The sequence below is a fragment of the Muscardinus avellanarius genome, assembly GCF_963383645.1.
Source record: "Muscardinus avellanarius genome assembly, chromosome: 17".
Classification (NCBI taxonomy): Eukaryota; Metazoa; Chordata; class Mammalia; order Rodentia; family Gliridae; genus Muscardinus; species Muscardinus avellanarius.
This window is the reverse complement of record NC_137803.1, coordinates 37,869-50,742: the sequence shown is the minus strand read 5'-3', so window position 1 is coordinate 50,742 and position 12,874 is coordinate 37,869. Positions and strand designations below refer to the sequence as shown.

At 48.7% G+C, this 12,874-nt stretch overlaps 1 protein-coding gene across 1 annotated transcript; it reads left to right on the top strand.

Moving 5' to 3' along the window:
• Positions 1 to 969: 969 nt before the first annotated feature.
• On the top strand, positions 970 to 12,542 carry LOC308275999 (glyoxylate/hydroxypyruvate reductase B-like; the record flags this gene model as incomplete). The annotated part of the gene is made up of 5 exons (XM_080714502.1): positions 970 to 1,441; positions 2,248 to 2,419; positions 5,012 to 5,190; positions 8,242 to 8,338; positions 12,386 to 12,542. The coding sequence occupies 5 exons, from the start codon at positions 970 to 972 to the stop codon at positions 12,540 to 12,542; spliced, it is 1,077 nt and encodes a 358-aa protein (XP_080570628.1).
• Positions 12,543 to 12,874: the final 332 nt, after the last annotated feature.

Below are 12,874 nucleotides of genomic sequence, written 5' to 3'. Positions count from 1 at the left end.
GGGGGTATAGCTTAGAGGTTAAATGCCCTGGGGCTCAATTCCCAGAACCACTAAAAAAAAAGTTGGTAGGCTTATATCAATTTAATTCTCTGGCCTCATGGGAGGAGGTAGCATCCTGTCTGCTCTGTAACTGAATATATGTTATTCTAAAACTTAATGGCTGGAAGCAACAGATACTTATTGTATTATATCACAGTTCATTTGGGCGAGGAATCCAGAGCAGCTGAGCCAGTGTCTTGGCTCAAGGTCTCTCCTGAGACCCCAAGTGTTGGCCAGGGCTGCGGTACTCTCCAGGCTCCTCCTGTGCTTGCTAGCAGCCTGGTAGACCTGTTTCTCGCTCATCAAGAGGCCTCTGAGCCAGGCAGGGTGGTGCACACTTGTAATCCCAGCACTTGGGAGGCTGAGACAGGAGGATCAGAGTTCGTGGACAGCCTCAGCTACTTAGTGAGGCCCTTAGCAACTCAGTGAGATCCTGTTTCAAAATAAAGAATAAAAGAATAAAAAATAGGGCTGTGCGTGTGACGCAGAGGTAGGATGCCCCTGGGTTTTATCCCCAGTACTGCAAAAAATAGAAATAAACAGTTCTCTTAAAAAAAAAAAAAAAAAAAGGGCCTCTGCACAGGGCGCCTTTGAACACAGTGGAAGGATTCCCTGAGAGCAGGGAGAAGCAGTGAGGAAGAGAGAGTGCAGGTGAGCCAGTGAGCCCGAGACAGGCGCTGCCCCTAGCGTTGAGGTCAGAAGGCCCTGTCTCTGCAGCCAGTAGGCTCAGCTGCACTCTGGGTGGGATGCACGGGAGGCATTACCAGAGAGGTCATGTCAGAGGCTGCGCCGTGCTCAGGTCCTGGCAGATATACAGACCCAGGCCAAGTGGGAGGGAGTGGGCACGGGGAGATGCTGGCAGTCAGGGCTCTGGGCTGCTGTTGCCTTCCAGCTTCCCTAGGGATGTATCCAGCCAGCGGATGAATTGCCATGACCTGGCTCCTCTGTGTGCAGCAGGAGCACATGTGGCTCTTGCAGACTCTAGTGACTGCAGGTGTTGTGTCTGTCTCTCCACAGGGTGCAGGAGACCCAGCACTGCCTGGAGTTCTGGTGTCAGGGTTTGAAGGACCGAGTGCCATATGTGAGGATCATGTTGGAGAGCTGCAGAAGCACTTCAGTCTCATTACCATGAAGGAATTTTTGAAAAACAAAACACAATTCAGTCAAAAGATCCAAGCAGTATACATATGGGGTGGAAGCCCAGTGATTGATCGGGAGCTGCTCCTAAGCCTGCCATCCCTAAAGGTCATTGCCAATGCAGGTGTAGGCCTGGACCACCTGGACCTGCCGCTCATAGCCAGCTGTGGTGTGAAGGTGGCCAACACACCACATGCAGTGTCCAGCCCCACCGCAGACTTGGGGATGGCCCTGCTGCTGGCCTCGGCTCGCAGGGTTGTGGAAGGTACAGTTCCCATTGTTGGTTTTCCAAAGATGCAGATGACAATTTAATGACATGCCAATTAAAAATAGTTCCCAAATATGCAAATAGGGTTTTTCCTGTTTATTTGTTTTTGTGGTATTGGGGATTGAACCCAGGGGCATTCTTTCTCCAAGCTAAACCCCCAGCCCTATTTTATTTTGCGTTTTTTGAAACAGGGTCTTGCTACATTGCCGAGAGTCTTGCTACATTGCTGAGACTGTCCTCGAACCTGTGATTCTCTTGTTTCAGCCTCCCAGGTACTGGGATCACAGGCATGTGCTGCCATGCATGGCTGGTCTTCTTGTCCTGGTGTCTTTGTGGATTTCACTGGGAATTGGAGCTCCTTTGGGCCTGGGAAGCTTCCTTTAGTGCCCATATCTGCAATCTGCAGCAAGTACAATGCAGTGTCACCGAATCCCACTCACACATATAGCCAGGTGAAATGCATGTGAGGGAGTTTCAGGACCACTATGGGGACACCCTGGGGTGCTATGACACCTGATGGTGAGTTTACCCCACTCCCCCAGTGGAGCCATGTGGAAAGCTCCTACTGAGGGGGCTCTAGTGTGAAGGGGTTGAGAAAAATAGCAAAGACCAGGCTCTTATTGTTCCTGACTACTGGTCAGTACACTCTCAAAAAACAAATTTTAACCAGAAATCCTTGACACAGAATAAGCTGCTATTCTAAAAGAGAATCTGCCTTGTTCTTGCTATCTATCCCTGCAGAAGCACAGACTGAAGCCCCGTGCTTGTGGTCCATTTCCATGCTCCATTCCTCTGTGTTTTAGGTTATCAGCTGGCTATTTCACCTGACACAGTGGACTTCTCTGTAAACTGGATGGGGCAGGAAGTGTCTGGGGCCACTCTGGGGATCATTGGCATGGGCACCATTGGCTACAAGATTGCTCAGAGGGCCAGAGCATTTGAAATGAAGATTTTGTATCACAACAGGCGCCGCAGGTAAGGCTCTGGTTGGACTGAGCAGACCGTAGGCCCTGCCAACTCAGCATGGCTGGGTGTGCTCTCCTCTCTTTTGAGGGAGACTCTCCCCTAAGAAGGAGAGCTGATGGTTGAGAAGGGGTTGAGGCTTTTTGAAGATTCCCTGGGAATGTGGCTCTTAACTTCTCTAGAAAATGTCACCAGAAGCCAAGCTTGATGGCATATACTTGTTTGTTTGTTCCTCCTCCTCCTCCTCCTCCCCCTCCTCCTCCTCCTCCTCCTCCTCCTCCTCCTCCTCCTTCTCCTCCTCCTCCTTCTTCCTCTTCTTTTTGTACTGGAAATGGAACCCCGGAGCATTCTACCTTCGAGCTATAACCCCAGCCCTATTTTTTTTTCTTTCTTTCTTCCTTCCTTCCTTCCTTCCTTCCTTCCTTCCTTCCTTTCTTTCTTTCTTTCTTTCTTTCTTTCTCTCTCTCTCTTCTTTCTTTCTTTCTTTCTTTCTTTCTTTCTTTCTTTCTTTCTTTCCTTCTTTCTTTCTTTCTTTCTGGCTTTTCTCCCTCCAGGCTACATTTCCAGACCTATTTTATACTTTATTTGGAAACAGGGTCTCACTGAATTGTAAAGGGCCTCACTAAGTAGTAGCTGAGGCTGTCCCCGGACTTGTGTGATCCTCCTGTCTCAGCCTCCCAAATGTTGTGATTACAAGTGTATGCCATCATGCTCAGCTCAATATTTTTAAGTTTCTAAAATGAAATATACAGCCAGGCATGATGGCGCACGCTTGTAATCTCAGCACTTGGGAGGCTGAGACAGGAGGATCGTGGTTCCCGGACAGCCTCAGCTACTTAGAGAGGCCCTCTGCAACTTAGTGAGACCCTGTTTCAAAATAAAAAATAAAAAAAAAATAGGGCAGGGGGTGTGGCTCAGAGGTCAGATGCCCCTGGGTTCCATCCCCAGACCCACACACACACACAAAAGAAATATACATTATATCTTATTTATTGTCAGTTATATTGAAACATGGTTTTCTAAATATTAAAAAAGCAGCCGGGTGTGGTGGCGCATGCTTATAATCCCTGCACTTGGGAGGCTGAGACAGGAGGATCGCACAAGTTCAAAGCCAGCTACTTAGTGAGGCTCTCAGCAACTTAGTGAGACCCTGTTTCCAAATAAAATATAAAATAGGTCTGAGAATATAGCCCAGAGGTAGAAAGCCCCTGAGTTCCACCCCCCCGTACCACCCAAAAAATAAATGAATAAATAAATATTCAAAAAGCTCATATAGCCAGGTGTGGTAGCACATGCCTGTAATTCTAGCACTTGGAAGGCTGAGACAGAAGGATCACAGGTTCAGATACATCCTCAGCAATATAGCAAACCTGTTTCAAAAACCAGAAATAAAAAGGATTGGATGTGTAGTTCGGAGGTAGAATGCCCCAGAGTTCAATCTCCAAATCAATACACATACCACACACACACACACATGCACACGCACACGCACGCACACACACGCACACACACACACACACACACCCCTTTCATATAATATTTGTACTCTGTTAACTCATTAACAAGATCTCAGCAGCTGCCATCATGGAGAGGTAGTGGTGGTACAGTGACATTCTGAGGTCATTGTTGTCTGTGACTGACATTTGAGGGGCATGGCGAACTGGGAGATTATACATCAGAATTTCTCCCCAGCATTTCCAATTACTGGTTTGCGCAACAGACTATGGAGAAACAGTCTTGGCTTTCAGTGCCCTGGGAGGGTAAAGGCCGGATGCCAGTACCAACTGAATGATGTAGACCCGGCATCGGGGGAGTGGAGTGAGCTGGCCATCCATCTTCCCTCCAGGCACACCTGCCAAAGATGTGAGAAAAGAATCCAGCTGGGCTTGGTGGTGCATGCTTGTAATCTCATTTCTTTCTCCCTTGGGAGGCTGAGACAGGAAGATAGCAGGTTTGAGACCAGCCTCAGCAATTTAGTAAGACTCTGTTGCAACATAAAAAATACAATTGGGCTGGGGGTGTATCTCAGAGGTAGAATACCACCGAGTTCAATCCCTAGCAACACAATAAAAAAAAAAAAGAAAAGACCTGTATTCTTTGTGTTCCATATCTGTAAGGCAGGTGATGGCTACCAAGGATGCTACCAGCTCCTGGAGCTTAGGATTTCTGTTGAATAGTCAGTTGTCTGGGGTGACCAAAGCAGTAGTTGAAATTTGGCCAAACGAAACCACAAGCCCACCTGCATTGCCCCTTTGATCTCACTCTGTCCTGCTGATAGTACTCTGGGGCCTCTCTGGTGTTTTCCTGGAAATGGGTGCATTTACCCAGCCTCCGCCCTCCCTGAGGTGGTGCTGATACACAGGTGCTCAGGCTCAGACAGAGGGAGGGAGGGTCCTGCCCTCACAGGGCTTCGGCTGGGGCTCCTGCAGATGCTGGGCAGCAGGCCTTCCACTGGTGAGCCTGTGACTCTGAAGATTCTTGGGTCCCCAGGCCCACTGTGCGGCTGGCCTAGTGGGGATGGCCCTGGCCCTGAGATTTCCCCTAGAAGGTTCGTCTTCTGGGGCACCTCATTGGCTTCTAATGAGAATGTGCTTTTCTTCACAGGACACCGGAGGAGGAAGAGGCTGTTGGGGCCACTTACTGTGAGAGGCTGGAAGACTTGCTGCAGCACTCCGACTTTGTGATGCTGACCGTGAGCCTGACGCCCCAGACCCGGGGACTAATTGGGAAGCGTGAGCTGCAGCTCATGAAGCCAAACGCGGTGCTGGTCAATGTTGGCAGAGGTACAGCCCCAGCCTGAAGGAAGCACAGCCAGGAAACAAGGCTGCAGGAGGCCCAGCTCTGCCTTCTTCATTTCTCAGCCCCTTTGCCCTGAGTGGTTGATCTGGTCTGAAGCACCCACTAGATTGATGGCAAGCGAATTAAGGGAATTTTATGTTCTATTTGGAAATGTTCTTGATTTTTGTCTTTACATTACTTCGAGTTAGTAACAAAAAGGATGAGAAAGCCACAGTGTGGGAGTTTCTGGTTGAAACTTGGATATCTGTTTAGGGTGGGGGTATAGTCTGATCCTCTTGTGGTAATTAAGCACAGTTTATGGGGATACATTTTCTGAGCAGTCACTTTCAACAATGGCTTAGTGTTACTTTGGTTACTTACGTTTGGATGTACCAGGAAGTGGGCTGTAACCTGATAGAGTGTTGAGCATTTAGAAAGAAGAGAGAGAAGCCAGGCCTGGTGGCCCATGCCTGTAATCCTAGTACTTGGGAGGCTGAGACAAGAGACTCACAGGTTCAAGGCCAGCCTCAGCAAGGCCTTCAGCAACTTAGTGAGATCCTGTTTCATTGAAAGAAAAGGGGAAAGAAAGACGAAGTTCTCTCAATGCTGGCATGACAGTGCACATGGGGAAAGGGCGCTGCGGCAGACATTGGGCAGTGCACCCTGTGAGGTGGGGATGTGGGTATGAAACCTGGTGCCTTTGCCTAGCCTCTTCCCTCCCTGAAGGCAGGGCTGGACACACACACACAGCTGGACACACACACAGCCCTGCGTAACTTGCTTAGTTAACCTCTCACCCAGAAAACAAGAAACAGTGCTCACCATGAAGCCTCAGAGGGCCGGGCTAATTATTTGAGAGTTGTCTGAACATTCCGACCTGCAGTAAAACAGTGTGAAGGACAGTGTGCTGTGTGCCCTGAGCACCAACAGCTGGGTGAGCGCAGCTAGAGGAAAGCCATGGCCAGGGACAGTCTTGGCCTGGTGCCCCAAGTGTGTCATCATTGTGTAGACCAGACATGCCGGTGTCTTCTCCAGGGTCAGAGTTCATTGACTGAACAAGCTACCTCACTTCATGGCTGTTCTTCCACCAAGAGACCTCAGGTCACTGGTGTTGTGGCCAAGGCAATTGCAAGTTTTTTAATCCAGTTTTAATTCCCAGGGTCTATAATACTCAGATCACACTTTACACAAGATGTAAATAGGGTACAGAAAGGCTAAGAAAGGGTTAGAGGCACAGAGGTTCAGGAGGCTGAACTGTTGGGCAGGTAAGAGTTTTACAAACCAGTGCTGCAGAATCGTCAAGGTGAGTTCCAAGTAAATGGACAGCAGCTTCAGAGGGTCAGTGTGTCCATGGCCTTTTCACAGCCAGAATATAAAGACCTGACCACATAAATTTTTTTTGGTACTGAGGGTTAAACCCAGAGGCATTCTGCCTCCAAGTTATACCCTTATACCCCCAGTCTGATTTATAATTTCTTATTTGGAAACAGGGTCTCACTAGGTTACTGAGAGCCTTGCTAAATTGCTGAGCCTGGCTTTGAACTTGCAATTCTCCTGTCTTGGCCTCTCAAGTACTAGCATTACAAGCATGGCCACCACTCCTGGCTCTGACCATGCAATTTAGAGAAGGAAGATTTATTTGCTCACAGTTTCTTTGGAGATACTGGGGTTTAGTCTATGTGAGGCTGGCACCTGGATATCAGGACATGGTGAGGAGCAGCAAGAGAGAGCACATGGGCTGTGCCCCTCACACCATAGAGGCCGGAAGCAAGCGGGGAGGAAGAACCATATGTAATCCCCAGGCTGCACCCCCAGGACCCACTTTCTCCAGAGATACCCTGCCAGCCTAGGTCACCACCCAGATAAATCCATGACAAGGGATTCATCCGCTGCTGGGATCACAGACTTGTGCCTCAACCACACCAACTCCCACTGCACTTTCTGGGCTCCTCAGGGGCCACTCTGTATTTAGCTATAACAGTCTGTTTCAGGGTGTCAGCTTAGAGGGGTCTTGTGTTTCCTCATGAGCAGGAGAAACTGCCCTAAGCTGAAGCCTGAGGACGGAGGATCAGGTTTGTCTCTGTGGTGATTTTCCTGAGCAGAGCTCATGACAAGTGACCTAATGCTGGGTCATTGTGCCGCCGTGTCCAGTCCTGAGGCGCCCCTCCTTTATGGACCTCAGATGAGGGGTGGCATCTGGTGAGGTCCATACGCTCAGAGTCTCGTGTTCCTCGTGTGATTTGGGGTGTTCGTACGTCCTAGGGCTCCTGATGTGGTTTGATAAATTTGCACAAACAAGTAATCGATCAGTCTGCCTTGTGGTTATGCTATGCAGATGGTGGCTATTGACTTGTACAAACAAGGTATAGAACCATTCTACTTTGGCACTTGACAAAATAGAGTCATTCGTGGCAGATTACTGCTTTATGAAATGGAGTAACTCATAGTTAGGCGGAGCCTGGAAACTACTGTTCTGTACATCATGGAGTAACTCAGAGCAGGGCATAGCTGCTCTCCACATCTGGGAGGCTCTCTCCAACAGCTCAAGGGTGAGGGGCCACACCTTGGCCTGGGAGTGGTGGCTTGCAGCTGGTCCATGATGGGCAGTGTCCCTGGGCAGGGGCCCCTGGCAAGTCTCAGCCTCTGCTGATGATACACACCATGCTGTTTTGTATGTGAAGTCATAGGTCATGCTGGTACCCTCCCTTCCTCTTGTGTGGTGCTGGGGATTTAGTTACATCACCAGCCCTTGCAGGCATCAAACTATGATTGGAGACTGTTTCCTCAACCCAATGCCAAATACTAAGTATTGCACATGAAGGGCTTGGCTTTCTTCTGTGCACAGTGGGCTGAGGCCTGGTTTTGTTCCATCTAGTGACTGATTAGACATGACTTAGGCATGATTTTAGCATGTGTTCTTTGTCAGTTTGGCATACTTTAAGCATGCCATTGGAACAAAATTAAGACCTGTTTGAAGCTGTGGCTTAATGTGACTACAACTTTGTACCCTTGTGTCGTTGCCATGGTGGTTATAAGGTATTGTCCCATCCTTCCAGGTCTACTGGTTGACCAGGATGCTCTGGTGGATGCTCTGCAGAGCGGGGTCATTAGAGCTGCAGCACTGGACGTCACATACCCAGAGCCACTGCCAAGGTAACAAGACCAGACAAAACCTATGCGTCCTTCTGGATGAGAGGGGGCAGAGGACCACTTCTGCTGGCCTTGCAGATTCAAGTCGTGGAACTGTGATTAATGGGCTTGAGTGGCCTGTCCAGCCCCTGGGTCAGCATCTTCCCGAACAGGGAGCTCAGGGCACTCAGGCCTGAGCCCTTGGGTGGATGCTGCATAGCATCTCTTCTGGGGATCAGAGCAGCCCTCCCTCCCTGTTGGACCCGACTGGCCCTAGGCATCAAAGGATGACCTTCACATCAACACTGCTTCCTCTTCATCGTACTTTTGAAGCTAGATATCCCTGTACCCTACAGCTGTAGTCTGGGAGGGGTCTCCAGACACATCACCATGGTTACCATCCTTTTCCAGCACTTAGAGGTTTAGGGCCTATGGAATGTGTTGTTGAGAGCTGACACAATGTTGTGTTGTAATCTGAGCACTGTGAGAATGAGGCGGTAGGGGTGGCACCATGTTCTGGAAGCCTCATTTCAGAATGTAACACACTAAGATTTTAGTAAGCTAAAAACTGAAATGAATTTAATTAGTTATTTATTTTGTGGTACTAAGGATGGAACCCGGGGCATTCGACCTCTGAGCGACACCCCCAGCCCTATCTTTATTCTCTACTTTGAAACAGGGTCTCACTGAGTTGCAGAGGGCCTCAGTAAGTAGTTAGACTGGAGCTGGGCGTGGTGGCGCACACTGTAATCCCAGCATTCTGAAGGCTGAGACCAGAGGATCGTGGTTCGCAGACAGCTTCTGCTACTTAGTGAGGCCCTCCTCAACTTTGTAATACCCTGTTTCAAAATAAAGAATAAAAAATAGGGCAGGGGGTGTAGCTTGGAGGTCAAATGCCCCTGGGTTCCATCCCCCCCCAAAAAAAAAAGCTAGACCGGCTGTGAGTAGCAATCCTACTGTCTCAGCCACCCGAATGCTGGGATTACAAGCGTGAACCACCACTCCTGGCTTGTTCTTGACTTTACAAAGATTATTCATCTGTAAGTGGTGCCAAGGATCCCTAAGACCACTCTTAGGCTCAGCAATTTACAAGGAATCAGAACTCAGAAAAGCTGTTGAGCCGGGCGTGGTGGCGCACACTTGTCACCCCAGCATTCGGGAGGCTGAGACCAGAGGATCGTGGTTCGCTGGCAACCTCAGCTACTTAGTGAGGCCCTCTGCAACTTAGTGAGACCCGGTTTCAAAATAAAGAATAAAAAAATAGGGCAGGGGGTGTAGCTCAGAGGTCAAATGCCCTGGGTTCCATCCCCAGACCTGGAAAAAAAAAGCTGTTGAGCTTGGTTACAGTTTATTGCAGTGAAAGACTACATATAGAACTCAGCAAAAGCTAAAGATACATGGGGCAGACCCCTGGAAGGACCAGGCCTGAGTCTGTGGTGTCTCTTCCTTCCTGCTGTGGCACACACATGAAGTGTCCACAGAGAAGGCCTGGACCTTTGGTGTCCAGGTGCTAGTACTGTGAGCTTGGACTGCCCATATTTCTGCGTTAGCGACTTGGCCTCCCGCTCTGCCTAGGCCAAGCTGATACAAACGCCCACATGCATAAAGCAGACATACACATGAACCACACTGCTGGCTGTACCTAAGGCTGCACGTATACGATGCTGTGACCAGGCCAGGTGTCCTGAGGCTCAGAGATCACCACCCCAGAGCTGGCCAAGGGCAGCTCTTTCTCTGGAATGTGTAGGGTTTGTGCATCCCTTGTTGGTGAGGCTATCCTTTGCCACAGCACCTGGCATTGGCCTAGGCTCTTACAGTACAAAGCTCAGATTGATTTGAGCATCAGCATTCAGTACATGAGTGTGTGTATGTGTATGTGTGTGTGTGTGTTACATATACACACTGGGAATTGAACCAGGGGCATTCTACCTCTGAGCTACACTTCAGTCCTATTTTATTTTTAGTTTGAAACAGGATCTTGCTAGGTTGGTGGGAGTCTCTACTTGTTGAGGCTTTCCTTGAACCTTCGATCTTCCTATCTCAGACTCTCAAGTACTGAGATAACAGGTATGCATCACCATAACTAGTATCACATTATTTTTTTGGTATGACAGATATATTAACAGCATCACTGTGACTCCTAACATTTGGAGGAGCCAGTGAGAGGCACAAGTAATTCACTCTGTAAAGCCATTGCTTATTTTTATGTTTGTTTTTTGTGGTACTGGAGATTGAACCCAAGGGAATTCTACCTCCGAGCTATACCCCCAGCCCTATTTTCTATTCTTTATTTTGAAACAGGGTCTCACTAAGTTGCAGAGGGCCTCACTAAGTAGCTGAGGCTGGCCACAAACCTGTGATCCTCCTGTCTCAGCCTCCCAAGTACTGGAATTACAAGTGTGCGCCACCATGCCTGGCTTGTGTTTGTTTTTGACAGGGTAATCTTGCTCTGTTGCCCAGGCTGGCCACAAACTCCTGGGATCACGTGAACCTCCTGCTTCAGTCTCCCCAGTAGCTGGGACGAGAGATGCATGCCTCCCTGCTGTGTGTTCATTTTTTTTTAAACAAATTTGATTACTCACCTCTCCTTTATAAATACTTTCCTACTGGTATTTATACCTTATGCTGAATGTGTGTAGAACTTAGCACAGAAATTAGTTGGTATTTCAGTCTGGGGCTGCAGCCCAGTGGTAGAGCCTTTGTCTTGCATGTGTGAGGCACTGGGTCTGATCTCCAGCAATGAAAAAATGCCTATGTTTAGCTAAGTCAAATTTTCCCTCAGACCAGTCAATTCTCACTGTTGGTATATCTTAAAAAGGCTTTAGCCCAATGCGACTTATCACCAACAGCAGTATAACCATGAGTCCTATTTCCACAGGACATTTGGCTATTACTAATAATGCTGGAGTTGCTATACCCCACTGTGGTCATGGCACAACTCAGTTTCACTGAGAACTGCAGAGGCGGGCTGGGATAAGCACTTGCTAGTGTGTGTGAGATCCTGGTTTCCAACCTTAGCGCCAACCCCAAAAGCAACTTGGTCAGGAATTAGGTATTTTCTGTGCTTTCCAGCAGAACTAGCTCTTGCTTATATACAAGACTTTATTATGGACAGATGTTGATATAGCTCGCCATGATTTGGTTGCTTCTGTGTTTCAAGTGGGTTGGGACAAGCCAGTCATCCCATCTCTGCTCACAGGCTCAAGCTCAGGCTGGTTTTTAATGTGCGCTGCAATGGAGCAGCCTCCCTACTCCTATGGGAAGGACATGACCACCACTACGTACAGGCTGTCTTATGTTTATCAGTCCTGGGGATGAGGACAGTCATGGTACAGTGATATAAATTACGAGTACCCTGAGAGAACTTCAGAGATTTGGGTTCTTAAGACTCATAGGTGTTCCTTTGACCCTCAGCAGCTAGGGCAGAGGGCCCTATTCATGGTCACTCCGCTTCTGTCTATATCAAATGGTCAAGAGCCCTGTGGGGATCTAGTGAGTCGGCCAGACCCACTTCACTCTGCTTTCTAGGCTAACAGCCAGCAGTCCCTTGCCTTTCCCCTGGAGAGCTCCATTTAATCTACTAATTCTGTATGTGTGTATGTGTGTGGTGGGGGCAGTGTACTGGGGCTTGAACCCAGGGGTTCTAACTCTGAGCCACACCTTTAGTCCTTTATTTTGAAACAGTTTCACAAAGTTACCACACACTGCTGGCCTCAAACCTGCAATCCTCCTGTCTCAGCCTCCAAAACACTGGGGTTACAGTTATATGCCACTGCACTCGCTTTCATCTGTAATTATAACTGATATAGCTCACCCTCCTCACATGTGACTCCAGCTTGCCTCATGACAGCGGCCAGCCCAGGTCTCCTTCAGCCCTTTCCAATCCCCAGGCATCTATGCCCTTGTGAACTGGTGGCCTCCTTGCAACTAGTACACATGCTTTGTGCCCCACACCAGGTGAGCACACACCACCTCCCCATCTCAGGGTGGGCAAGCCATGGGAGGGCAAGCCAGCCTGTGAAGGCAAAGAGTCCAGTAACTCCAAGTGGTCTCAATTAAAATGTGTTTCAGAAATCATCCCTTGTTGAAGCTGAAGAATGTCCTCCTCACACCTCACATTGGGAGTGCGACTCACCAAGCCAGACGACAGATGATGGAAAATTTGGTTGGAAGCATCCTGGCTTGTCTCCGTGGCCTTCCCATTCCTAATGAAGTGCTGCCAAGATGACTATGTGAACCGAGTCAAGGGGGATGAAAACATGGCCGATTAAATAGCAAAGTTGTGTTTTGTGTACTTACCTATGTTGCCCCCATCATGTAGCTTACTTGACCACGGTTAGGTTGGAAGAGCTCTAGGAATAGCAATGGCTAACATTTTCTGAAGCCTTGCTAAGTGCTTTCCTCCCGCTAGCATACTTCATCCTGAAGACAGATTTGGGCTGGGGTGGGGGTCCACCATTACCTGTCTACTCTCAGCCTGCAGACAGATGAAATGAAACCCTAGCCGGGTGTGGTGGTGCATGCCTTTAATGCCAGTACTTGGAAGCCTGAGATAGGAGG